Source organism: Pseudophryne corroboree, chromosome 3 (assembly GCF_028390025.1).
Source record: "Pseudophryne corroboree isolate aPseCor3 chromosome 3, aPseCor3.hap2, whole genome shotgun sequence".
NCBI classification, from domain to species: domain Eukaryota; kingdom Metazoa; phylum Chordata; class Amphibia; order Anura; family Myobatrachidae; genus Pseudophryne; species Pseudophryne corroboree.
Window position 1 is genome coordinate 465,849,758 of NC_086446.1, and position 26,374 is coordinate 465,876,131.

At 45.9% G+C, this 26,374-nt stretch overlaps 1 protein-coding gene across 1 annotated transcript in view; it reads left to right on the forward strand.

The window, feature by feature from the left end:
• The window catches only part of TIMP2 (TIMP metallopeptidase inhibitor 2), a 54,781-nt gene that overhangs the window by 21,227 nt on the left and 7,180 nt on the right, over nt 1-26,374 (forward strand). Inside the window, exons 2-4 of the mRNA XM_063960720.1 lie at nt 7,175-7,275; nt 9,892-10,000; nt 26,154-26,278. Of these exons, the coding sequence (XP_063816790.1) occupies nt 7,175-7,275; nt 9,892-10,000; nt 26,154-26,278 (335 nt within the window). The remainder of the gene's footprint in view (nt 1-7,174; nt 7,276-9,891; nt 10,001-26,153; nt 26,279-26,374) is intronic.

Genomic DNA, 26,374 nt, shown 5'->3' on the forward strand with positions numbered 1-26,374 from the left:
GGAGTGGCTGGTCCCACAGGAGCATACTGTAGTGTTCTAATACCCCAGGCTTAAGGATGTCTCGGCCTGATTCTCTGCGGCCTGATGTAGGAGGGCTACTCACTGACAAAATCGAGACTGTTTTGAGTTTTCTGTTTTTCTGAGTCCTACGGTAGGCACTGGAACACTGGACACAGAGTGCAGCCTGGACAGTCTAAATTTTCCTCCAACAAACAGCATTTTCCTAAATTTAGCACATCTACGATCAGTTTCTGTGACAAGCCGGGGATGCCCAGCACAGGGCTAGTCCGCCCCACATGTGAGGCCCTAGCCCCCCTGCACAGGTACAAAAGCATCGCACGGCGGCAATGGTTTTGTACCTGACAAGTGCTCCCTGCCAGCAGAGCTACTGGCCACGTCCCGGGTCGTAGCGGCTGCGTTTGATGTCACGTAGCCACCGCGGCCCGCCCCCCCCCCCAACAGTCCGGACTCGCCTCCGTTGTCCGGACCACGCCCCGCTGATGGTGTTCTAACGCCGTTGGCACGCCCCCTCCTGCCCCGCGACCGCCTCTGCCTGTCAATGAGGCAGAGGCGATTGCAGACCAGAGATGCTGATAGCATCTCACTGGGCTCCAGGGGTGCGCACGCGCAGTGCGGGCACTGCATGTGCACACTCCACGAAAAAATTCAGACTGCGATGGCTGCCGCTGCAGTGATCCAGTCTGAATTAGCCCCTATGTTCCCATCGTGATCAGGACCTGGAAATGACAGCATGAGAGGGCAGAAGAAAACTTCCACCCTTACAGCACCTTAATGTTTTATCCATTCTCCATTTGTTTGAGGTTATTTTGTTTTATCTATGCACCATTGTACCCTCGCGGGCTCGGTGTCTCGCTCCGCTCGCCACAGGTTACTATTCCAAATAGTTAGTGACATGGACCCAGGGGCTTATGGGAAAGGTCCTCTCCATGAAGGGTAACTAGACACTACCGTGTGCTCAGCTGCACTTCCCTGCAAGAGTCTAAGGGCCTGATTCTGATTTAGGAATAAAGCAAAAAGATCAAATAACTGCACCTTGGTAACACTTGGTTGCACTGCAGGTTGGTCAGATTTAAAATATGCAGAGAGATTAGAGGGTCGTGTTGAAACTCAAATCTAAATTGCAGTGTAAATATAAAGCTGACCAGCATTTGTGGGCTACATGCAGAAGCAGACAGTATTTACCCTGCAGGCAAACAAATGTATATATTTGCACCCCTTGAATTGCAGTGTGGCATGTTCAGGTACACAGTTACTTGTTATTTCTTACTTTATTCAGAACAGTATACCTTAGCTGCAGAAATAAATAGCTTTGGATATAAATTCAGAATTAAATTGTTAAATGGATTTAAAGGAGAGAAAATAAAATATTTGCTGTAAATACTGCAATCTGAACCTCACCTATATATGTCCCTCTGGTATATTTTCCCCACTGTTAGAATTATATGTCTTCATCAGGGAAAGGTTAAGTGTTATCCTAAATATCCAAAGAGATAGTTTAATCAAGCCAATTGCAGCCTCAGTACAGACTTATCCATAAATTGAATGCCCTACAGTGTAGGGCATTCAATTTATGGATAAGTCTGTACTGAGGCTGCAATTGGCTTGATTAAACTATCTCTTTAGATATTTAGGATAACACTGAACCTTTCCCTGATTATAGGAAGACACGTGTACCAATATACTCCAATATGGCATTAGCGTTATCCATATATGCACTTGCTGATGGGTTGGCTGGGTACACATCGTTCTAGTCCAGCTCAACACTTTCCATAGGTGTCACCACACCACCAAATCAAATATATTTTACAAGCGTCCTAGGAACCTACTATGATGGTTTCTCGAGCATAGGTCTGCAAACTCAGTCCTCATTACCCCACACAGTGCATGTTTTGCAGGTCTCCTCACAGAATCACAAGTGAAATAATTAACTCCACCTGCGGACCTTTAAAAATGTGTCCGTGAGTAATTAATACACCTGTGCACCTGCTGGGTTACCTTCAAAACATGCACTGTGTGGGGTAATGAGGAACGAGTTTGCAGACCTATGTTCTAGAGATTTCACGTGGGAAACACTGACTGGATTTCATTCATATAGATTGTTTAACAGCTATTTTGTACGTAATAGAGATACAAAACAGACCCTCCAACATGACCCGCCCCACTAGGTACAAAATGCTCTGTTTCTGGACTTCCCTCTTAATTTATGATTTCCATCACCTGTGTTGAACTAGTTAAATGATAAGAAAGCTGTTTCTTCACAGGTGATGGCAATAATAAATTAAGAGGGAAGTCTAGAAACAGAGCATTTTGTACTTAGTGGGGCGGGTCATGTTGGAGGGTATGATACACATCCAGCATTGGGGGTCATTCCGAGTTTATCGCTCGCTAGCAACTTTTTGCAGCGCTGCGATCAGATAGTCGCCGCCTATGGGGAAGTGTATTTTCGCTTTGCGAACGCTGTTGCAGCCAACGTCACAAAAAAGTTTTTTGCAGTTTCTGAGTAGCACTGGACTTACTCAGCCGCTGCGATCACTTCAGTCTTTTTGGTCCCGGAATTGAGGTCAGACACCCGCCCTGCAAACGCTTGGACACTCCTGCGTTTTTGCAAACACTCCCAGAAAACTGTCAGTTGACACCCATAAATGCCCTCTTTCTGTCAGTCACCTTGCGATCGGCTGTGCGAATGGATTCTTCGTTAAATCCATCGCCCAGCACTGATCCTCATTGTACCCGTACGATGCACCTGCGCATTGTGGTGCATATGCATGCGCAGTTTTGCCGAGATTTAACCTGATCGCAGCGCTACAAAAAGTTGCGAGCAATCAACTCGGAATGATCCCCATTATTGGGATGGTATCCGGTCTTTAGGTCGACAACACTTGGGTCAACAAAACAATCCACACCCATTGGGACATACAATTTGAAATACAAGCCAAATAGGAGACCTGCCTACCTGCTCTGGACTCCAGCTTGATAAGGTATGGTGACCTGCTGGTAACTAATAACTTAAACCACTGAGTTCCATATGTGGGTTACAGTTGGACACACAAGTGCTGTTTTGTGGAAGTTATTCTATTTATAGCTATTCGGGTCATTAGCCTGCTATAATCAGATGTAAGGGAAGATATTAAGCTTCTGAAATATTTTTTCTCTTACGTCCTAGGGGATGCTGGGAATCCATTTAGTACCATGGGGAATAGATGGGTCCACTAGGAGCCTTGGGAACTTTAAGAATTTGATAGTGTGCGCTGGCTCCTACCTCTATGCTCCTCCTACCAGACTCAGTTACGAAAATGTGTTGCCGGAGGAGCCAGTCACGTCTGACAACAGCGATCAGATCTGAATTACCCCCCATAATTGATTCTCCCCTCTCTGCACATACAGAGCTTAGTGGGAAGCATTGTTAGAGGTCACTAGAAACCTAAGGGGTCTATTTATTAAGCCTTGGATGGAGATAAAGTCGCTGGAGATAAAGTACCAGCCAATCGGCTCCTAACTGCCATGTGACAGGCTGTGTTTGAAAAATGACAGTTAGGAGCTGATTGGCTGGTACTTTATCTCCAGCGACTTTATCTCCATCCAAGGCTTAGTAAATAGACCCCTATATCAATAAAATGCGCCTTCAGCAAGCACCACTGTCATCCTACCAGGCTGGAACGCGTTCCTTATAAGAAGGAGTACTTAGAGATAACAGCCACTGTGTGGGGGATATGTATCAAGCCTTGGAGAGAGATAAAGTAGAGATCGTGTACAAATCAATAAGCTTCAAATTGTCATGTTACAGACTGTGCTGGAAAAATGACAGAAGCTGATCGGTTGGTACTTTACCTGTCTCTGCTTTACCTCTCTCCAAGTTTTGATCAATTCCCAGGCTTGATACTTGATATGACTGCTTAGTGTTTGGTTCAAGATGCCACCAATTGTTATTGCATGATTTTGCAAAAAATAAATAAAAATGTTATATATATATATATATATATATATATATATATATATATATTCATAAATTAAACGGCATTTATCCCTTATACAGCACCATGTTCAGTCTTTTCTGATGCATGTAGCATTTTCGAGACCAGAGGTATTCAACATGTAGCCCTTCAACTGCTGTGGAACTACGCATGCCCTGACACCATTTTGCTAATAGGGTATGGTAAAACTGGCAGGGCATGATGGGATGTGTAGTGCCACAGCTGCTGGAGAACTGCATATTAAATACCCATGTTCTAGACCAGGGATGGGGAACCTTTGGCCCTCCAGCTGTTGTTGAACTACACATACCAGCATGCCTTGCTACAGTTTTGCTATTTGGCCATGCTAAAACTTTTGGAGGGTATGCTGGGATGTGTAGTTCAACAACAGCTGGAGGGCCGAAGGTTCCGCATCCCTTTTCTAGACCAATAGTGTTAACTAGTAAGAGCCTGTGAAGCTCAGTATAAACTGCTTTAAATCACATTACCAGTGATTTAGTCTGAAATATAGTGCATGCGCAAAAGGTAGCTAGGACTGTACCAGAGTTTTTGTTACTTTCTACGCATGCACCATATTTTCAGAGGGGAGGGGGCTTGAACATCTACACACGGGACAGCTCATACTGTATGTTGAAGCGCCCTGCTTGTTCACATATATGTGCTGGGCAATTGGGAAAGTACATGAATATAAATACATGCTTTTGACTTGACATGTTCTATTGATGTTTTTATAATGTGTTTTCCATGCAATTTTAGAGCACTTTGCCAAAACATTCTGTTGTACTAGTAGCACATGTCAATGTAAATGAAATAGACTTTGTTAAAGGCTGTGTTAACATATTTTAGAACACAGTGGTGGGAATGATCCCAGAAGAAGCCATTCATCCTATTTTCCTATGTTGTTTTCAGGTTCTTTAGTGGATGAAAGGTAGCATGCAGGTGTGAAGGAGTATTAAGTGTATAATCACCCAAAGGCATAGGAAAAACAGTTACTATAAAAAAAGAAAACACTTTTTATATGTAGGCTATTGATTTATTCTGCCTGGGTATTCATTTATAGTCCATCATATTGTATGGAATGTAGAGTAGCTGATCTTCATTTTTGGGATAGAATTGTGCACATGGCACATTTTGTGTCGTATAATTAGCCATTTAGGTACAGACTTTGTATAAATAGTATCTGAATTCTGCCTCCTGCTTTACAATCTGTTACTTATTTTTTTGCTGTGGTTTAATTGCAGCTTCATACGCCTGCACATCTTAATCCAATCTGTGTCTGTCTCGTGCTTCTGAAAAGAGGCCATATATTTTAGGCATGAGAACTGAAAACACTCAATGATGTCTGTGAACTGCTAATGAGAACAATGCAGAAAATGGCAACTGCGGCCTGCAAAATTTATGGCCTTTATATACAAAGATCCAGTTTTTTTGGTCTCTATAGTTCTCTATCATTAATTTTCTTCTCCACTATCATAGAATTGTATCTATCCCTGTTTATTTCCCCCTCCCCTCCCCCCCTCCTTCCTTCTCTGATTCTACTCTCTTCCATCACGCGTTTTGCACTAACTCTTGGCTCTGTTGCTTTGGTTTTGGCTTGGAAAGTGCAGACTAGCAGTTCCCTCCACAAAGCTTCTCTGTTTCCAACAAATCCTCTCAGAATTTGGATGCATTTTTGTCTAATGATTCAGCAGCACATGAGAGGAAAAGAGCTGGATCTCTCTGCTACCCACAGCCATCATTCCACACCACCGCCCATTACTGTCCACAGATTACCACCCCGTACAGTTTACCATTTATCTCACAGGTTTATTCTCTTATTTAGACACCTTGAATAACCGTATGTCCCTGCTTTACATCTAGCATACTGTATATCGAATTTCCGAGTACTCAAAGAGATTTGTGTGTAACTCCTGTTTTACGTTAGGTAAAGCTTTTTTTTTTTTTTTTTCGTGAGGTGTGTGCGGTAGTTTTCTGAATTAGAGTTATGTGACATAGCTGGACTAGTCATATACTGTAAGTACAAAGGGCCTAATTCAGATGTGGCTGGACTGAGTATCGCTGCTCTGATATGTTAATGCAGCAGGAGGTGTCTGGTGTAAGCAGATGCTTCCTGCTTGCATTAGTGATCCATGCAGCGTCCTAGAACACAACATTGGATCACCTGCAACACCACCGGCCCGCTGCGTGACTCATGGGGTCATGCAAGATGGCCGCCGCAGCTCTGACCAAGAGGCCAGGAAATCTGTCTTCGGACGAAGATCCTGGCCTCCGTACTTCCCTAAAACGAAGATGACACACCTCCGTTTTGGGAAACGGCAGCCATTGCTACCTCCAAATGGCTGCAGACTGTCAATCACTTGATGTCTGCAGCCTTAGTGCATCCAACGACGCAGGACCTGTACGCGCAGTCTGGGACCGGTGCTTGTGCAAAGTACCAAACATCAGTAAATTGCGTCATTCTGCCCACTTGAATCGGGATCTGAATTTGGGTCCAAAATATGTACACTACCTTTTCAGTATGGATCGCATCAGCGATGTGATTGCATACTGACAAGTTTATGCCCAGTGTTCATATGCAGGAGCTGTACTGCGCGTGCGCATGCAGAGAGATTCGATTGTATCTTGCTAATGCGAATGCCTCTGACTGATTGACAGGCAGAGGCCTTCGCGAGGCGGTCTGGGCCGGGAAGCGGCGTTGGGCAGGAGGCGCGTTGGCGTAACGGGGCGTGGCATTGGAAATGGCAGGTTCGGGTGGCTGTGTGACGTCATGCGCGGCCTCGGCAAACAGGAATATGGCGGCGGCCGACTGCCTTTGCAGCCAAGTTGTAGAGGCAGGGGGGGTTTCACTTATTTAGCGATTAGATCGCAATTGAATTGCGATTGCATTGCTGTCCGCCATCAGCTTGCCCTGTGCGGGGCGGCCCCCAGCATGTGATTGATAGCAGTTTTGCTATATTAGCAAAACTGCAACTGAAGCTGAATCAGGTCCTATGTTCTATAAGTCCTTAAATGCTGGCTAACTATCAAGTCACAGAGATACTAGTAATTGTCCCTGGTGTCTCATTGACTTTGTGATAGTGATAAGGATACTCAACTTACTGTTTTATAACTTTCTCATAAAGGCTTCTGTACTCACGTGTATGCAAAGCTAATATTAAATCTATTCCACTCTTTCCATGCAGTGATAAGAGCCAAGGCCATTGTGGGTAAAGAGGTGGACAGTGGAAGTGATGTCTATGGGAATCCTATCAAAAGAATTCAGTATGAAATCAAGCAGATTAAGGTATGTAGACAAATGTAATCTTTGCACGTCACTAATCACTTTGGGGCTGAAGCAGAGTTGATAGAGAGTCCGTATATCTTGCATGTTTTCGCCCTGTGCATGTGCCAGAACCAAGTGCATGCAACTACATGAGATGAAGAATCGTACACAAGCTGAGCGCGTCCTTGCCTGCTTCAGGAGGAGTGTGTCTGGCTGTTCTCATCTAGACTAAGATCAGCGAGGGCACACTGATGGAACTTTAGGCCATGCAGAGTTGTGCGTACGTGGTTTACATATGATCACCATGGATAGGGCTGGTGCAAGTGCACACTGATAATTGTTATGAAAACAAGTGATCGGATGGGGCAGTCGCAACCTCAAGATGTCTACAACTCTGCATACCAGAAAATATACACATTTAGTTCTATTACACAACATGGGAGTAGCAGCCATATGTTGAACTCAGATACTTTATTATCTTGAATTTATCAGTAGTTATGTTTGTAGTCTGTTTGCTCAGACCTTCATGTTTTGCTTATTGTGCTAGGTTTTAAGCCTATGTGTGTGTGTGTGTGTGTGTGTGTGTGTGTGTGTGTGTGTGTGTGTGTACACATATACACATATACACAAGGGTGGTTTAATAAGTAAGGTAACAGGACCTCCGTATTCTCTTTTTCATTCTAATTTCCCACCAGGCCAGAGTAGGTAGACCACTGCTTCCCCTCTCAGCCATTAGACTGTGCCTCACATCAGTCATACTGTCCCAACACCAGTTTTCGCCAGCCCCACCATCTTACAACTGGTGTTGGGACAGTATGACTGATATGAGGCGCAGTCTAATGGCCATGAGGGGAAGCAGTGGTCTACCTGCTCTGGCCTGGCGGGAAATTAAATGGAATAGAGAACATGACATGCGTGAGAGGTCTTAATGATCCACTCTCGTATATAGGGCAAAAACCACCCTCAAGTGTTTTAATTCAGTTTCTGTTTTGGGTTTGGAATCCTTTAAAACTGTTTATCATAAAGTACAGTAATATTAACTTCAATAACATTAATTTCTAGTTATTTCCAGTGTGAAATGGCACCTTCAATCACAAGGGAGGGACTTACATGCTATCAAAAACACTCGCTGTGACTCTGTTTGACTCGAAACCTTAAAGTTTGGGTGTGTTGAAAATTGAACTGCTCATTTCTAATTTAAAGACAGAAATAACAGAAGTTTGTGCTTTTTTTTGTGTATAGCTAATGTTTTTCACTGCTGTCTGTAAAATATATTATTAAGCACCTCCAATATGAATACAGAACAAAACAAGCAATTCATAGTCAGGAATTTTGTTTTTTTTAGCAAAAGCAGAATAAAACAATAGCATAGAGATGACTCCACTGAGTTATTTATTGATGGAAGAAAGCTGGGAAAGAATCTGATGGAATGTGACTGTTTTCAGAAGAGAGACTGCTGTGTTAGATAAGCTTGAAGGACATAGATGTGAATAGGAAGTAGAGAGATTCAGTAAGTGTTAGATGATGTTCATATATATATGGGGACATGTACTAAGCCTTGGAGAGTGATAAAGTGGAGAAAAATAAACAACTAACCAATCACTGCTAAATTGGCTGGTACTTTTGCTCTCTCCAAGACTTTGTACGTATTCCCCAGAAAATGATATGCAAATACTGCTACAAGCCCCTCCCCTGGTGTGCAGGCATGCATCTGTGCAAGGACTGAGACACCCACTTTTAGCATCTCAAAAACCGCTTTGTGCATGTTTAAACGCAACCATTGGTCACACCATGGAAACTTGCACCTGCCCCAAGCTAGGTGCAAAATGTCCATCAGAGTATGGCCTCCAGTGTAAGCGATTTTGCGCATGAGACCACTTCGGCAACACGCCCATAAGACTAACCATGCCTGTGCATCTGAATAGCCACCTACATGTCGCCACACAGGAAAGCCAAGCACATTTCTGATGTATCACAGATGAACCTCTGTGTGTAAGCTGTGCGACTTTGTAGAGACTTGGTCACATGTGCAGCAGCCAAAAAAAATCGCTCAAGTCACGGAGCATCAGCGACGTATGAGACTCCTAATCAGGCCCAATGCATACTCATGGGTGGCAAATGTAGTGAGCATTGGCAAATGGCAGTAGGTATAGAATAGAGTTTGTGAAGCGGCAGCAGTTACAATAAAACCACCTTTCCTGTGACTACTTATTAGACTTTGGCAGAAACTTGTAATGCATTATGTACTATTTAAGGCAACATAAATACATACATACTAAGTGTAAAGAATGTAGATCCTAGTTTATACCTGCAGAGCTAAGCTTAGTGCACTTGGCGGTGATAAAGTCTTGGCATCATTAGAAAAGAAAGAGTGTAAATGGGACAAAATAAACTGCAGGAATGAAACTCTTTTTTTGGATTTAGTAGATTATTATTTAAGGTATTAGAATGGCATGAAGTCAGAGCGCTGTGTGATAACATTCTTTATTAAATATTAGGCAGGTCCACTTATCAAAGTCAGTTCAGAATTCCATTGACAACAAAATCAGAAGTAATCCTGCACATTCTCTACTGGTTTGGATCGTGACATGAAAACGTTCTCAACCACTAATAATGTCTCTATTTCTGTCTTTGTAGATGTTCAAGGGACCTGCTGAGGACATACAATACATCTTCACAGCTACTTCGTCTGCAGTGTGTGGGGTGACTCTGGAGACTGCTGGCAAGAAAGAGTACCTGATTGCAGGTTTGTTCCTATTTTATCATTGTATTGTCATAAAAAGCGGATCACCATTTTGTTACATTTAAGTCTGATAGTATATTAATAACAATACAGAATTTGTAGTCACACGCAAAACCTCCTCCGAAACCGCATTTATCAACAGTCCCCCTGATAGTTATAGAAATCAGATTAGCCCATCTTCATTTTGGGGCTTAGTCCAGCAGGGTTTATATTCTACAGTATGTTCTGAAAGGTGAACACTTTACTTCTCCAAACCAGACTTGAATTGGTGCCTCACTGTCCAGTATCGGGAATCGTCTCTCATGGAAGTGTGAGCCATGTGCCTTGAGGGAAGGAAGTGTTTGTTCCGCATTGTGGTAGCTGTGGAATCAGTTAACATCACAGGGGATTTTGTCCAGAAAGGTGTTCCAGTCTGTTGCTTCAGGGCTGTCTTAACAGCATCATGGACAAAGCAAATCACTGGGGACTCTACCCACCCATTTACGGAATAAGTAAATAAAAATCATAACTAGCCCTCTGGAGTGTCCATGCCATCTCTCCACATGCTTCCATACAGTGAATGGCTGTCAGCACTCTGACTGGTGGATAGCGCCTTCCATCACCAATCAGCACGATGTTCGTGCTACTGAAATGCTATTAATTATTTATTTTCTGTATTACCAGTTATTTATATAGCGTGCACATATTCCGCAGCGCGTTAATGTGCTGCGGAAGAGGAACCCCTGGTCCACTACTATAGAGGAAGAGGAACCCCTGGTCCACTACTTTATTTAGATACAGGTTGTACACATCTGCTCAGCTAGAATTCTGTGCCATCATTATATACAGAGGATCTAAATATTCTGATAAAACCGTTATATTACTACGCTATGACAGAAATGAACACACAAGGTAATATGGTTATGTTTATATGATCTTATCTACTTTTGGTAAAACACATCAAGAGTATAAAACTAAAACAATATATTTCTAAATTACCTGGTGACATAACTCTAACCAGTAATGAAGTAAGGCTGCAATCCTATTACTAAAGACTATTACTGAGGAACTACCAGTTATGGCCTAATATCTGTCTCAATTACCTTGTAAAACGAGGAAACATGCCTATATATGTTTACAGAAAAAAAGAAAGAAATAGAAGTAACATACTGTATATACTGTGTGTGTGTGTCATTACCCCTTTCATAGCTCTCTCAATATCTTGCTGCCCTCCCCCCTTCCACAGCTCTGGCTGCTCTCCTCACACCTCACTGCCCCCCTAGCTCACACGTTCCCCCTCACACCTTATTGCGCCCCCCCCCCCCCCCCTCAGCTCACTACACTTCACACCTTACTGCTCGTATAACTGTTCCACTGCTCTCCCACCCCTCACTGACCCCCTGCTGCTCACATTGCTCCCATCACAGCTCACTGCCCCATCAACCCCCCCCCCCCCACCATGCACACTGTCTCGCTACTGCTTCACTGCTCCTGCACCATTCACTGCCCCCTACTGCTCACATTGCTCCCATCACCCCTCCCCCATCATTTTATGATCCTTACAGCATAAATGTCCAGTTATCTATATATTAGTTATAATAGCATCCACATTAAATAATACTCTGTAGCTTAGAGGTTCTCAGTAATTGTTTTACCTGGACACCCCCTGACAGCCTATTAGGGCCATTCCATTCTCACATTTGTACAAGTTTTAACATATCAATTTTTGTTAAAACTTATACAAGGGTGTAAAAAAAAAGATTCATGTAATATGCCTAGCTAGACTTATTTTTTAAGTATATAAGTAAACAATTATCCATTATACCCAACACAATAGGTCTAATTCAGACTTGTACGCTAACCCGATGGTTATCAGATGATCTCCAAGCGCTGCCCGTCCATACAGTGTGAATGGGAAAAGGGTTGTATCGACCCGGCAACCTGTTCACACCGCACAGCGACCTGGCTTGAAGCCGTATTTAACCTTGGTCACTACCCGGGATATTTCCTCTGGGCCCTTTCAGACCGCACAGCAACCCGGGTTACTGCGCACTCATGTGCAGTAACCCGAGTGTCACGGGGACTGGGTTTTGTGAATCCGGAATTGCGGTTTGGTATCGGTGACTTTAGGCAGGATTAGCCGAGCAGGCTGAATGAAGGTTTTTTTCATAGATCTTCTAAGGAGGTTCCACGGGTGCCCTAGCGGTTTACCTGTTAGAGCGGTTGCGTCGGCAGGACCTGTACGTCTGTGGACGAACGTCGGGCGGAAACCCGGATAGGAAGACTGTAGACTGGGGTTACTGAGACTCGCTGAGAGAGATGGTGACTCGGAGAGGTCAGCATGCGAGGAGAAATAACCGGGTGTAGATCCAGCGATCCAGATGAGAACTCCGGAAACAGGATGCTTTAGAAACAATGCTGTAGAGCACAGGGAACTAGCACACACAAGGCTGTGTGAGAGACGTTGCACTGGCAATTTGCTTACCCAGAAATCCCTAGATTTATACCTGCAGACTGTTTCCCATTGGTTTTGCAAACCTTGCAGGTGACTGAGTGTTTTAGATTAGCTGACCCTTCCAAGGCGGCGACGCCCATCGCGAACCTCTGCAGCTGGAAGCTGCACAAACGTTTGCTGCTGCCTCTGGGTCCTCTCCTCCCAGACATGCCAGCAAGTCGTCCCCCTCGCCAGCAGCCCGCACCCCCACCGGAGGGACCGCGCCAGAGCGTCCGGACAGGTAAGTACCACTGGTCCCGGAACCCGACCCGCCGGACCGTGACACGAGTTACAAGCTGGTGGTCTGAAAGAGGTATTAGATGAACAATGGTCACGCAGAGACACACCAGCAGATCACGGAAGCATTTAGGAGACGTCTATTTACTCCAGATGCCTGTTGCGGCATTTGCATATGAGCTGTATGGTATTGCACAGCCACTTCCTTGCAGCTGTGCAATAGTGTACAGCTCTGAATCAGGCCCAATATCATAAAATGTAGTTGTCACATATAGGACAAGCCAAGTCCACCACAGTTTTGTAAAATAAACTTTTAGTTGATAATTTCCCTTTACTCCAAATTACGAGTGTCTTATTTTTCATGAAAACCTATGAGAAAGAGCTATTATTTAATGTGTCAACCTATGTTGAAAACTCCAAAAGAGGTACAGATTTTTTTACAATGTCACATTTGGGGCATTTTTACAAATTTTCACGAAATTGCTCACTTGCATTACTTGTTCTTCCAACAATTGAAAAACAAAACATTTATAATAAATATAATTTCTCTGACGTCCTAGTGGATGCTGGGAACTCCGAAAGGACCATGAGGAATAGCGGCTTCGCAGGAGACTGGGCACAAAAGTAAAAGCTTTAGGACTACCTGGTGTGCACTGGCTCCTCCCCCTATGACCCTCCTCCAAGCCTCAGTTAGATTTTTGTGTCCGAACGAGAAGGGTGCACACTAGGGGCTCTCCTGAGCTGCTTAGTGAAAAGTTTAAGTATAGGTTTTTTATTTTCAGTGAATCCTGCTGGCAACAGGTTCACTGCACCGAGGGACTAAGGGGAGAAGAAGCGAACTCACCTGCGTGCAGAGTGGATTGGGCTTCTTAGGCTACTGGACATTAGCTCCAGAGGGACGATCACAGGCCCAGCCATGGATGGGTCCCAGAGCCGCGCCGCCGGCCCCCTTACAGAGCCAGAAGACTGAAGAGGTCCGGAAAATCGGCGGCAGAAGACGTCCTGTCTTCAATAAGGTAGCGCACAGCACCGCAGCTGTGCGCCATTGCTCTCAGCACACTTCACACTCCGGTCACTGAGGGTGCAGGGCGCTGGGGGGGGGGCGCCCTGAGACGCAATAAAAACACCTTAGATGGCAAAAAATACATCACATATAGCTCCTGGGCTATATGGATGCATTTAACCCCTGCCAATTTTTCCTTAAAAAAGCGGGAGAAAGGCCGCCGAGAAGGGGGCGGAGCCTATCTCCTCAGCACACTGGCGCCATTTTCCCTCACAGCTCCGTTGGAGGGAAGCTCCCTGACTCTCCCCTGCAGTCCTGCACTACAGAAACAGGGTAAAACAAGAGAGGGGGGGCACTAATTTGGCAGATAAATCTATACAGCAGCTATATAAGGGAAAAACACTTATATAAGGTTATCCCTGTATATATATAGCGCTCTGGTGTGTGCTGGCAAACTCTCCCTCTGTCTCCCCAAAGGGCTAGTGGGGTCCTGTCCTCTATCAGAGCATTCCCTGTGTGTGTGTGCTGTGTGTCGGTACGTTGTGTCGACATGTATGAGGAGGAAATTGGTATGGAGGCGGAGCAGATTGCCTGTAATAGTGATGTCACCCCCTAGGGAGTCGACACCTGACTGGATGGTCTTATGGAAGGAATTACGTGATAGTGTCAGCACTTTACAAAAGACTGTTGACGACATGAGACAGCCGGCAAATCAGTTATTACCTGTACAGGCGTCTCAAACACCGTCAGGGGCTCTAAAGCGCCCGTTACCTCAGATGGTCGACACAGACCCAGACACGGACACTGACTCCAGTGTCGACGGTGAGGAAACAAACGTATTTTCCAGTAGGGCCACACGTTACATGATCACGGCAATGAAGGAGGTTTTGAACATTTCTGATACTACAAGTACCACAAAAAAGGGTATTATGTGGGGTGTGAAAAAACTACCCGTAGTTTTTCCTGAATCAGATGAATTAAATGAGGTGTGTGATGAAGCGTGGGTTTCCCCCGATAAAAAACTGCTAATTTCTAAAAAATTATTGGCATTATACCCTTTCCCGCCAGAGGTTAGGGCGCGTTGGGAAACACCCCCTAGGGTAGATAAGGCGCTCACACGCTTATCAAAACAAGTGGCGTTACCGTCTCCTGATACGGCCGCCCTCAAGGAACCAGCTGATAGGAAGCTGGAAAATATCCTAAAAAGTATATACACACATACTGGTATTATACTGCGACCAGCAATCGCCTCAGCCTGGATGTGCAGTGCTGGGGTGGCTTGGTCGGATTCCCTGACTGAAAATATTGATACCCTGGACAGGGACAATATATTATTGACTATAGAGCATTTAAAGGATGCATTTCTATATATGCGAGATGCACAGAGGGATATTTGTACTCTGGCATCAAGAGTAAGTGCGCTGTCCATTTCTGCCAGAAGAGGGTTATGGACGCGACAGTGGTCAGGTGATGCGGATTCCAAACGGCATATGGAAGTATTGCCGTATAAAGGGGAGGAGTTATTTGGGGTCGGTCTATCGGACCTGGTGACCACGGCAACGGCTGGGAAATCCACCTTTTTACCCCAGGTCACCTCTCAGCAGAAAAAGACACCGTCTTTTCAGGCTCAGTCCTTTCGTCCCCATAAGGGCAAGCGGGCAAAAGGCCACTCATATCTGCCCCGGGGCAGAGGAAGGGGAAAAAGACTGCAGCAGGCAGCCTCTTCCCAGGAACAGAAGCCCTCCCCCGCTTCTGCCAAGTCCTCAGCATGACGCTGGGGCCTTACAAGCGGACTCAGGCACGGTGGGGGCCCGTCTCAAAAATTTCAGCGCGCAGTGGGCTCACTCGCAAGTGGACCCCTGGATCCTGCAGGTAGTATCTCAGGGGTACAAATTGGAATTCGAGACGTCTCCCCCTCGCCGGTTCCTGAAGTCTGCTTTACCAACGTCTCCCTCCGACAGGGAGGCGGTATTGGAAGCCATTCACAAGCTGTATTCCCAGCAGGTGATAATCAAGGTACCCCTCCTACAACAGGGAAAGGGGTATTATTCCACGCTGTTTGTGGTACCGAAGCCGGACGGCTCGGTGAGACCTATTTTAAATCTGAAATCCTTGAACACTTACATTCAAAGGTTCAAATTCAAGATGGAGTCACTCAGAGCAGTGATAGCGAACCTGGAAGAAGGGGACTATATGGTGTCTCTGGACATCAAGGATGCTTACCTCCATGTCCCAATTTGCCCTTCTCACCAAGGGTACCTCAGGTTTGTGGTACAGAACTGTCACTATCAGTTTCAGACGCTGCCGTTTGGATTGTCCACGGCACCCCGGGTCTTTACCAAGGTAATGGCCGAAATGATGATTCTTCTTCGAAGAAAAGGCGTCTTAATTATCCCTTACTTGGACGATCTCCTGATAAGGGCAAGGTCCAGAGAACAGTTAGAGGTCGGAGTAGCACTATCTCAAGTAGTACTACGACAGCACGGGTGGATTCTAAATATTCCAAAATCGCAGCTGATTCCGACGACACGTCTGCTGTTCCTAGGGATGATTCTGGACACAGTCCAGAAAAAGGTGTTTCTCCCGGAGGAGAAAGCCAGGGAGTTATCCGACCTAGTCAGGAACCTCCTAAAACCAGGCCAAGTGTCAGTGCATCAATGCACAAGGGTCCTGGGAAAAATGGTGGCTTCTTACGAAGCGATTCCATTCGGCAGATTCCACGCAAGAACTTTTCAGTGGGATCTGCTGGACAAATGGTCCGGATCGCATCTTCAAATGCATCAGCGGATAACCCTGTCTCCAAGGACAAGGGTGTCTCTCCTGTGGTGGTTGCAGAGTGCTCATCTTCTAGAGGGCCGCAGATTCGGCATTCAGGACTGGGTCCTGGTGACCACGGATGCCAGCCTGAGAGGCTGGGGAGCAGTCACACAGGGAAGAAATTTCCAGGGCTTGTGGTCAAGCATGGAAACGTCACTTCACATAAATATCCTGGAACTAAGGGCCATTTACAATGCCCTAAGTCAGGCAAGGCCTCTGCTTCAGGGTCAGCCGGTGTTGATCCAGTCGGACAACATCACGGCAGTCGCCCACGTAAACAGACAGGGCGGCACAAGAAGCAGGAGGGCAATGACGGAAGTTGCAAGGATTCTTCGCTGGGCGGAAAATCATGTGATAGCACTGTCAGCAGTGTTCATTCCGGGAGTGGACAACTGGGAAGCAGACTTCCTCAGCAGACACGACCTCCACCCGGGGGAGTGGGGACTTCACCCAGAAGTCTTCCACATGATTGTGAACCGTTGGGAAAAACCAAAGGTGGACATGATGGTGTCCCGCCTCAACAAAAAACTGGACAGATATTGCGCCAGGTCAAGGGACCCTCAGGCAATAGCTGTGGACGCTCTGGTAACACCGTGGGTGTACCAGTCAGTGTATGTGTTCCCTCCTCTGCCTCTCATACCCAAGGTACTGAGAATCATAAGAAGGAGTGGAGTAAGGACTATACTCATGGCTCCGGATTGGCCAAGAAGGACTTGGTACCCGGAACTTCAAGAGATGCTCACGGAGGACCCGTGGCCTCTACCTCTAAGAAAGGACCTGCTCCAGCAGGGACCCTGTCTGTTCCAATACTTACCGCGGCTGCGTTTGACGGCATGGCGGTTGAACGCCGGATCCTGAAGGAAAAAGGCATTCCGGATGAAGTCATCCCTACCCTGATCAAAGCCAGGAAGGATGTAACTGTGCAACATTATCACCGTATTTGGCGTAAATATGTTGCGTGGTGTGAGGCCAGGAAGGCCCCTACAGAGGAATTTCAACTGGGTCGTTTCCTGCATTTCCTGCAAACAGGACTGTCTATGGGCCTAAAATTAGGGTCCATTAAGGTTCAAATTTCGGCCCTGTCGATATTCTTCCAGAAAGAACTAGCTTCAGTTCCTGAAGTTCAGACGTTTGTCAAGGGGGTACTGCATATACAGCCTCCTTTTGTGCCTCCAGTGGCACCTTGGGATCTCAATGTAGTTTTGGGGTTCCTAAAATCACATTGGTTTGAACCACTCACCACTGTGGACTTAAAATATCTCACATGAAAAGTGGTAATGCTGTTAGCCCTGGCTTCAGCCAGGCGTGTCTCAGAATTGGCGGCTTTATCCTATAAAAGCCCTTACCTAATCTTTCATAAGGACAGGGCAGAATTGAGGACTCGTCCTCAATTTCTCCCTAAGGTGGTTTCAGCGTTTCACTTAAACCAGCCTATTGTGGTACCTGCGGCTACTAGGGACTTGGAGGATTCCAAGTTGCTGGATGTAGTCAGGGCCCTGAAAATATATGTTTCCAGGACGGCTGGAGTCAGAAAATCTGACTCGCTGTTTATCCTGTATGCACCCAACAAGCTGGGTGCTCCTGCTTCTAAGCAGACTATTGCTCGTTGGATTTGTAGTACAATTCAGCTTGCACATTCTGTGGCAGGCCTGCCACAGCCAAAATCTGTAAAAGCCCATTCCACACGGAAAGTGGGCTCATCTTGGGCGGCTGCCCGAGGGGTCTCAGCTTTACAACTTTGCCGAGCAGCTACTTGGTCAGGGGCAAACACGTTTGCTAAATTCTACAAATTTGATACCCTGGCTGAGGAGGACCTGGAGTTCTCTCATTCGGTGCTGCAGAGTCATCCGCACTCTCCCGCCCGTTTGGGAGCTTTGGTATAATCCCCATGGTCCTTTCGGAGTTCCCAGCATCCACTAGGACGTCAGAGAAAATAAGAATTTACTTACCGATAATTCTATTTCTCATAGTCCGTAGTGGATGCTGGGCGCCCATCCCAAGTGCGGATTGTCTGCAATACTTGTACATAGTTATTGTTACAAAAATCGGGTTATTATTGTTGTGAGCTATCTTTTCAGAGGCTCCTCTGTTATCATGCTGTTAACTGGGTTCAGGTCACAAGTTGTACGGTGTGATTGGTGTGGCTGGTATGAGTCTTACCCGGGATTCAAAATCCTTCCTTATTGTGTACGCTCGTCCGGGCACAGTATCCTAACTGAGGCTTGGAGGAGGGTCATAGGGGGAGGAGCCAGTGCACACCAGGTAGTCCTAAAGCTTTTACTTTTGTGCCCAGTCTCCTGCGGAGCCGCTATTCCCCATGGTCCTTTCGGAGTTCCCAGCATCCACTACGGACTATGAGAAATAAAATTATCGGTAAGTAAATTCTTATTTGCTATTAGATAAATGCAGGAAATATGCTAAATTCGATTTTATAAAACAATTATGTAAGAATACAATGAATTGTACAGATATATTTCTCACATCTTACAAATTAATGAAAGAAAATAATAATAAAACTATAGTCTACATATGCTAATTTTTAAAGCTATGTTATGTTCTAATAATTACAGGGATAGACTTTTACAATGTTTTTACACTTATTGTTTTGAACTAGAAAAAAGGGGTACTTGTGAAGTAAAAAAAAGAGAGAAAAGATTAAGGGTGGTATCCTATTAGCCCTGATGCAGTTTTGGCCTCTTAAAACGGCTGGATATCACGATTAATGACCGGTGGGCATTATTGCGGTATCCAATTATAGGCTGTTTTGATTGCCCAAAATTGGACCCGCGATCGCAAGCAAACACATGGGATGTGTAATTGCGGCTTCGGGGGCTGCTTATCAGGGGATTATGCTTTGGGTGCCAATGAATGGATCCCGGCATCGGCCCCTGGCGATCCTATTAGCAGCGGTAAAGTAGCGCTGCTAATAGGATACCGCCCTAAAAGGCTCATACATTATCAGAATCACAGCAAGCATGTCATATTTTAAGATATGGTCATAAACCGGATTTGAAATATAGACAGGCATCTTCTGCTTTTCTATATTTCTCTATCGTCCTAAGTGGATGCTGGGGTTCCTGAAAGGACCATGGGGGGGTAGCGGCTCCGCAGGAGACAGGGCACAAAAAAGTAAAGCTTTACTAGGTCAGGTGGTGTGCACTGGCTCCTCCCCCCATGACCCTCCTCCAGACTCCAGTTAGATTTTGTGCCCGAACGAGAAGGGTGCAATCTAGGTGGCTCTCCTAAAGAGCTGCTTAGAGAAAGTTTAGTTTAGGTTTTTTTCTTTACAGTGAGTCCTGCTGGCAACAGGATCACTGCAACGTGGGACTTAGGGGGAAAGTAGTAAACTCACCTGCATGCAGAGTGGATTTGCTGCTTGGCTACTGGACACCATTAGCTCCAGAGGGATCGAACACAGGCCCAGCCGTGGAGTCCGGTCCCGGAGCCGCGCCGCCGACCCCCTTGCAGATGCTGAAGCGTGAAGAGGTCCGGAAACCGGCGGCTGAAGACTCCTCAGTCTTCATAAGGTAGCGCACAGCACTGCAGCTGTGCGCCATTTTCCTCTCAGCACACTTCACTGGGCAGTCACTGAGGGTGCAGAGCGCTGGGGGGGGGCGCTCTGAGAGGCAAATATAAACCTTATACAAGGCTAAAAATACCTCACATATAGCCCATAGGGGCTATATGGAGATATTTAACCCCTGCCTGACTGGAAAAATAGCGGGAGAAGAACCCGCCGAAAAAGGGGCGGGGCCTATCTCCTCAGCACACGGCGCCATTTTCTGTCACAGCTCCGCTGGTCAGAACGGCTCCCAGGTCTCTCCCCTGCACTGCACTACAGAAACAGGGTAAAACAGAGAGGGGGGGCGCATTAATGGCTATATATATATATATTAAAGCAGCTATAAGGGAGCACTTAATATAAGGATATCCCTTGTATATATAGCGCTTTGTGGTGTGTGCTGGCAGACTCTCCCTCTGTCTCCCCAAAAGGGCTAGTGGGTCCTGTCTTCATTAGAGCATTCCCTGTGAGTTTGCGGTGTGTGTCGGTACGTGGTGTCGACATGTATGAGGACGATATTGGTGTGGAGGCGGAGCAATTGCCAAATATGCAGATGTCACCCCCCAGGGGGTCGACACCAGAATGGATGCCTTTATTTGTGGAATTACGTGATGGTTTATCTTCCCTTAAACAGTCAGTGGAGGACATGAGGCGGCCGGACAATCAATTAATGCCTGTCCAGGCGCCTCAAACACCGTCAGGGGCTGTAAAACGCCCTTTGCCTCAGTCGGTCGACACAGACCCAGACACGGGCACTGATTCCAGTGACGACGGTAGAAATTCAAACGTATTTTCCAGTAGGGCCACACGTTATATGATTTTGGCAATGAAGGAGACGTTACATTTAACTGATACTACAGATACCGTAAAACAGGGTATTATGTATGGTGTGAAAAAACTACAAACAGTTTTTCCTGAATCAGAAGAATTAAATGACGTGTGTGATGAAGCGTGGGTTGCTCCTGATAAAAAGTTGATAATTTCAAAAAAGTTATTGGCATTATACCCTTTCCCGCCAGAGGTTAGGGCGCGCTGGGAAACACCCCCTAAGGTGGACAAGGCGCTCACACACTTATCCAAACAAGTGGCGTTACCCTCTCCTGAGACGGCCGCACTTAAGGATCCATCAGATAGAAAGATGGAAGTTATTCAAAAGAATATATACACACATGCAGGTGTTATACTACGACCAGCTATAGCAACTGCCTGGATGTGCAGTGCTGGAGTAGTTTGGTCAGAATCCCTGATTGAAAATATTGATACCCTAGATAGGGACAATGTTTTACTGTCGTTAGAACAAATAAAGGATGCATTTATCTATATGCGTGATGCACAGAGGGATATTTGCACACTGGCATCTCGGGTGAGTGCTATGTCCATTTCAGCCAGAAGAGCCTTATGGACACGACAGTGGACAGGCGATGCGGATTCAAAACGTCACATGGAGGTTTTGCCGTATAAAGGGGAGGAGTTATTTGGAGTTGGTCTATCAGACTTGGTGGCCACGGCTACTGCCGGGAAATCCACTTTTTTACCTCAAGTCACTCCCCAACAGAGAAAGGCACCGACTTTTCAACCGCAGCCTTTTCGCTCCTACAAAAATAAGAGAGCAAAGGGCTTGTCGTACCTGCCACGAGGCAGAGGAAGAGGGAAGAGACACCAACAGGCAGCTCCTTCCCAGGAACAGAAGCCCTCCCCGGCTCCTGCAAAAACCTCAGCATGACGCTGGGGCCTCTCAAGCGGACTCGGGGACAGTGGGGGGCCGTCTCAAAAATTACAGCGCGCAGTGGGCTCACTCGCAGGTAGACCCCTGGATCCTGCAGATAATATCTCAGGGGTACAGGTTGGAATTAGAGACGGATCCTCCTCATCGTTTCCTGAAGTCTGCCTTACCAACCGTCTCTTCCGAAAGGGAGAGGGTGTTGGAAGCCATTCACAAGCTGTACGCTCAGCAGGTGATAGTCAAAGTACCCCTATTACAACAAGGAAAGGGGTATTATTCCACTCTATTTGTGGTACCGAAGCCGGATGGCTCGGTAAGGCCTATTCTAAATCTGAAGTCCTTGAACCTCTACATAAAAAAGTTCAAGTTCAAGATGGAGTCACTCAGAGCAGTGATAGCGAACCTGGAAGAAGGGGACTTTATGGTATCCTTGGACATCAAGGATGCGTATCTACACGTTCCGATTTACCCCGCACACCAGGGGTACCTCAGGTTCATTGTTCAAAACTGTCACTATCAGTTTCAGACGCTGCCGTTCGGATTGTCCACGGCGCCTCGGGTCTTTACCAAGGTAATGGCCGAGATGATGATTCTTCTTCGAAGAAAAGGCGTATTAGTTATCCCATACTTGGACGATCTCCTAATAAGGGCAAGGTCCAGAGAACAGCTGGAGACAGCTTTAGCACTATCTCAAGAGGTGCTAAGACAACACGGGTGGATTCTGAATATTCCAAAATCCCATTTAATCCCGACAACTCGTCTGCTGTTCCTAGGAATGATTCTGGACACGGTTCAGAAAAAGGTTTTCCTTCCAGAGGAAAAAGCCAAGGAGTTATCCGATCTGGTCAGGAACCTCCTAAAACCAGGAAAAGTGTCAGTACATCAATGCACAAGAGTCCTGGGAAAAATGGTGGCTTCTTACGAAGCAATTCCATTCGGCAGATTCCATGCAAGAATATTCCAAAGGGATCTGTTGGACAAATGGTCAGGGTCGCATCTGCAGATGCACCTGCGAATAACCCTGTCACCAAAGACAAGGGTGTCACTTCTGTGGTGGTTGCAGAAGGCTCACCTATTAGAAGGCCGCAGATTCGGCATTCAGGATTGGATCCTGGTGACCACGGACGCCAGCCTGAGAGGCTGGGGAGCAGTCACACAAGGAAGAAACTTCCAGGGAGTATGGACGAGTCTGGAAAAGTCTCTTCACATAAACATTCTGGAACTAAGAGCAATCTACAATGCTCTAAGCCAGGCGGAACTTCTCCTGCAAGGAAAGCCGGTGTTGATTCAGTCGGACAACATCACGGCGGTCGCCCATGTAAACAGGCAGGGCGGCACAAGAAGCAGGAGTGCAATGGCAGAAGCTGCCAAGATTCTTCGCTGGGCGGAGAATCACGTGATAGCACTGTCAGCAGTGTTCATCCCGGGCGTGGACAACTGGGAAGCAGACTTCCTCAGCAGACACGATCTTCATCCGGGAGAGTGGGGTCTACATCCAGAAGTCTTCAACATGTTAATAGACCGTTGGGAAAGACCAATTGTAGACATGATGGCGTCTCGCCTCAACAAGAAACTGGACAAATATTGCGCCAGGTCAAGAGATCCACAGGCAATAGCTGTGGACGCACTGGTAACTCCTTGGGTGTACCAGTCAGTGTATGTGTTTCCTCCTCTGCCGCTCATACCAAAGGTATTGAAGATCATACGGCAAAGAAGAGTAAGAACAATACTAGTGGTTCCGGATTGGCCGAGAAGGACTTGGTATCCGGAACTTCAAGAGATGCTCACGGACGAACCGTGGCCTCTACCTCTGAGAAGGGACCTGCTACAGCAGGGTCCCTGTCTTTTTCAAGACTTACCGCGGCTGCGTTTGACGGCATGGCGGTTGAACGCCAGATCCTAAAAGGGAAAGGCATTCCAGAAGAAGTCATTCCTACCTTGATTAAGGCACGGAAGGAAGTCACCGTGAAACATTATCACCGCATTTGGCGAAAATATGTAGCGTGGTGCGAGGATCGGAAGGTTCCGACGGAGGAATTCCAACTGGGTCGTTTCCTACATTTCCTGCAATCAGGATTATCTATGGGTCTCAAATTGGGATCCATTAAGGTTCAAATTTCGGCCCTGTCAATATTCTTCCAAAAAGAATTGGCCTCTGTCCCTGAGGTCCAGACTTTTGTCAAGGGAGTACTGCATATACAGCCTCCTGTGGTGCCTCCGGTGGCACCGTGGGATCTAAATGTAGTTTTAGATTTCCTCAAATCCCATTGGTTTGAACCATTGAAAAAGGTGGATTTGAAATATCTCACATTGAAAGTGACTATGTTACTAGCCCTGGCCTCTGCCAGGAGAGTATCTGAATTGGCGGCTTTATCTTATAAAAGTCCTTATCTAATCTTCCATTCGGATAGGGCAGAACTGCGGACTCGTCCGCATTTTCTCCCTAAAGTGGTATCAGCATTTCATCTGAACCAACCTATTGTGGTGCCTGCGGCCACTAGCGACTTGGAGGACTCCAAGTTGTTGGACGTTGTCAGAGCCTTAAAAATATACATTGCAAGGACGGCTGGAGTCAGAAAATCTGACTCGCTGTTTATATTGTATGCACCCAACAAGTTGGGCGCACCTGCTTCTAAGCAGTCGATTGCTCGTTGGATTTGTAACACAATTCAACTTGCACATTCTGTGGCAGGCCTGCCACAGCCTAAAACTGTAAAAGCCCACTCCACAAGGAAGGTGGGCTCATCTTGGGCGGCTGCCCGAGGGGTCTCGGCATTACAACTCTGCCGAGCAGCTACGTGGTCGGGGGAGAACACGTTTGTAAAATTTTACAAATTTGATACCCTGGCAAAGGAGGATCTGGAGTTCTCTCATTCGGTGCTGCAGAGTCATCCGCACTCTCCCGCCCGTTTGGGAGCTTTGGTATAATCCCCATGGTCCTTTCAGGAACCCCAGCATCCACTTAGGACGATAGAGAAAATAAGAATTTACTTACCGATAATTCTATTTCTCGGAGTCCGTAGTGGATGCTGGGCGCCCATCCCAAGTGCGGATTATCTGCAATACTTGTACATAGTTATTGTTAACTAATTCGGGTTATTGTTAAGGAGCCATCTTTAAGAGGCCCTTTCTGTTGTCATACTGTTAACTGGGTTTAGATCACAAGTTGTACGGTGTGATTGGTGTGGCTGGTATGAGTCTTACCCGGGATTCAAAATGCCTCCCTTATTGTGTATGCTCGTCCGGGCACAGTACCTAACTGGAGTCTGGAGGAGGGTCATGGGGGGAGGAGCCAGTGCACACCACCTGACCTAGTAAAGCTTTACTTTTTTGTGCCCTGTCTCCTGCGGAGCCGCTACCCCCCCATGGTCCTTTCAGGAACCCCAGCATCCACTACGGACTCCGAGAAATAGAATTATCGGTAAGTAAATTCTTATTTTCTTTCTTACAAAACAAGAAAAATACAAAACTAACTCCAACGCTAATATATAAAGAATTTTTATAGTGTGAAAAAACACCAATGTCTGTACTGTAAAACTAATATTTATAAGCTGCTGGTGACCCAAATAAATTCAAAAAACAAGAAAAAATTACATATATTATGTCTTGACTTTTAAGTCAGCCCTATTGGTTGTCTACATATCTTTTTTTTATCAGCGCTGGTCTACACTGTTTATTTTCCTAAACTTGCTGTACGATTCAAGTTATGCCTGATCAGTCATGTATCAAAATTAGCCATGTTTTCTCTATGATCTATAATTCTCCTCCAGCCGCAATTATTCAAAATAAATTTAAGTTCATCTATCTTATTTGGATGACGTCTAGCATTATTTATCACTAGTTACCAGCCCATCAAAATGACGGTAACACATAACGGTCAGCACCGGCAGTTGTGCGCGCCAGATCGGAGCAACACTTGAATTGCTCTGTCGGGCGCCATCTAGTGACTGCCTACGCTCAAACACCTTGAAACCCCACCCCCCATAGAGGTGAGGAACAGCGTTAGCTTTTTATTATATGGTATACGTATTGGGTGTTATGTAGAGACTGAAAAAGCCTAATGCAGACACACCACTGGGACTAGCTCTGTCCTGGGACCTTTATTATGATACATCTGTGATATTAAATATTGCTATGTGATATTAATCAATATTATCACATCACAATGACATTTAAAATGCGAATTGTGATAATTATGCCCCTATGACTTTGTTGGTAAAGTCAAGAAGACCATTTTTTAATCAATAAGACTTTTGCGTTATATCTTTTCTTCTAACGAATTCAGCTATTTCACATTACTGCAGCACTTTCTGACCATCTTGTGATTTTCATATTCTCCAGGCAAGACGGAGGGTGATGGAAAAATGCATATCACACTGTGTGACTTCATTGTACCATGGGATTCTCTCACCCAGACCCAGAAGAAAAGTCTTAATCAGAGATATGAGATGGGCTGTGAGTGTAAGGTAAGAGACGACATAAGTGGGTGGGGCCTAATATCTGTCTAATTTAGTGAGGTGAATCCGATATCTCCTTCATCATTGGCTGCTTTTCCTGTTAGT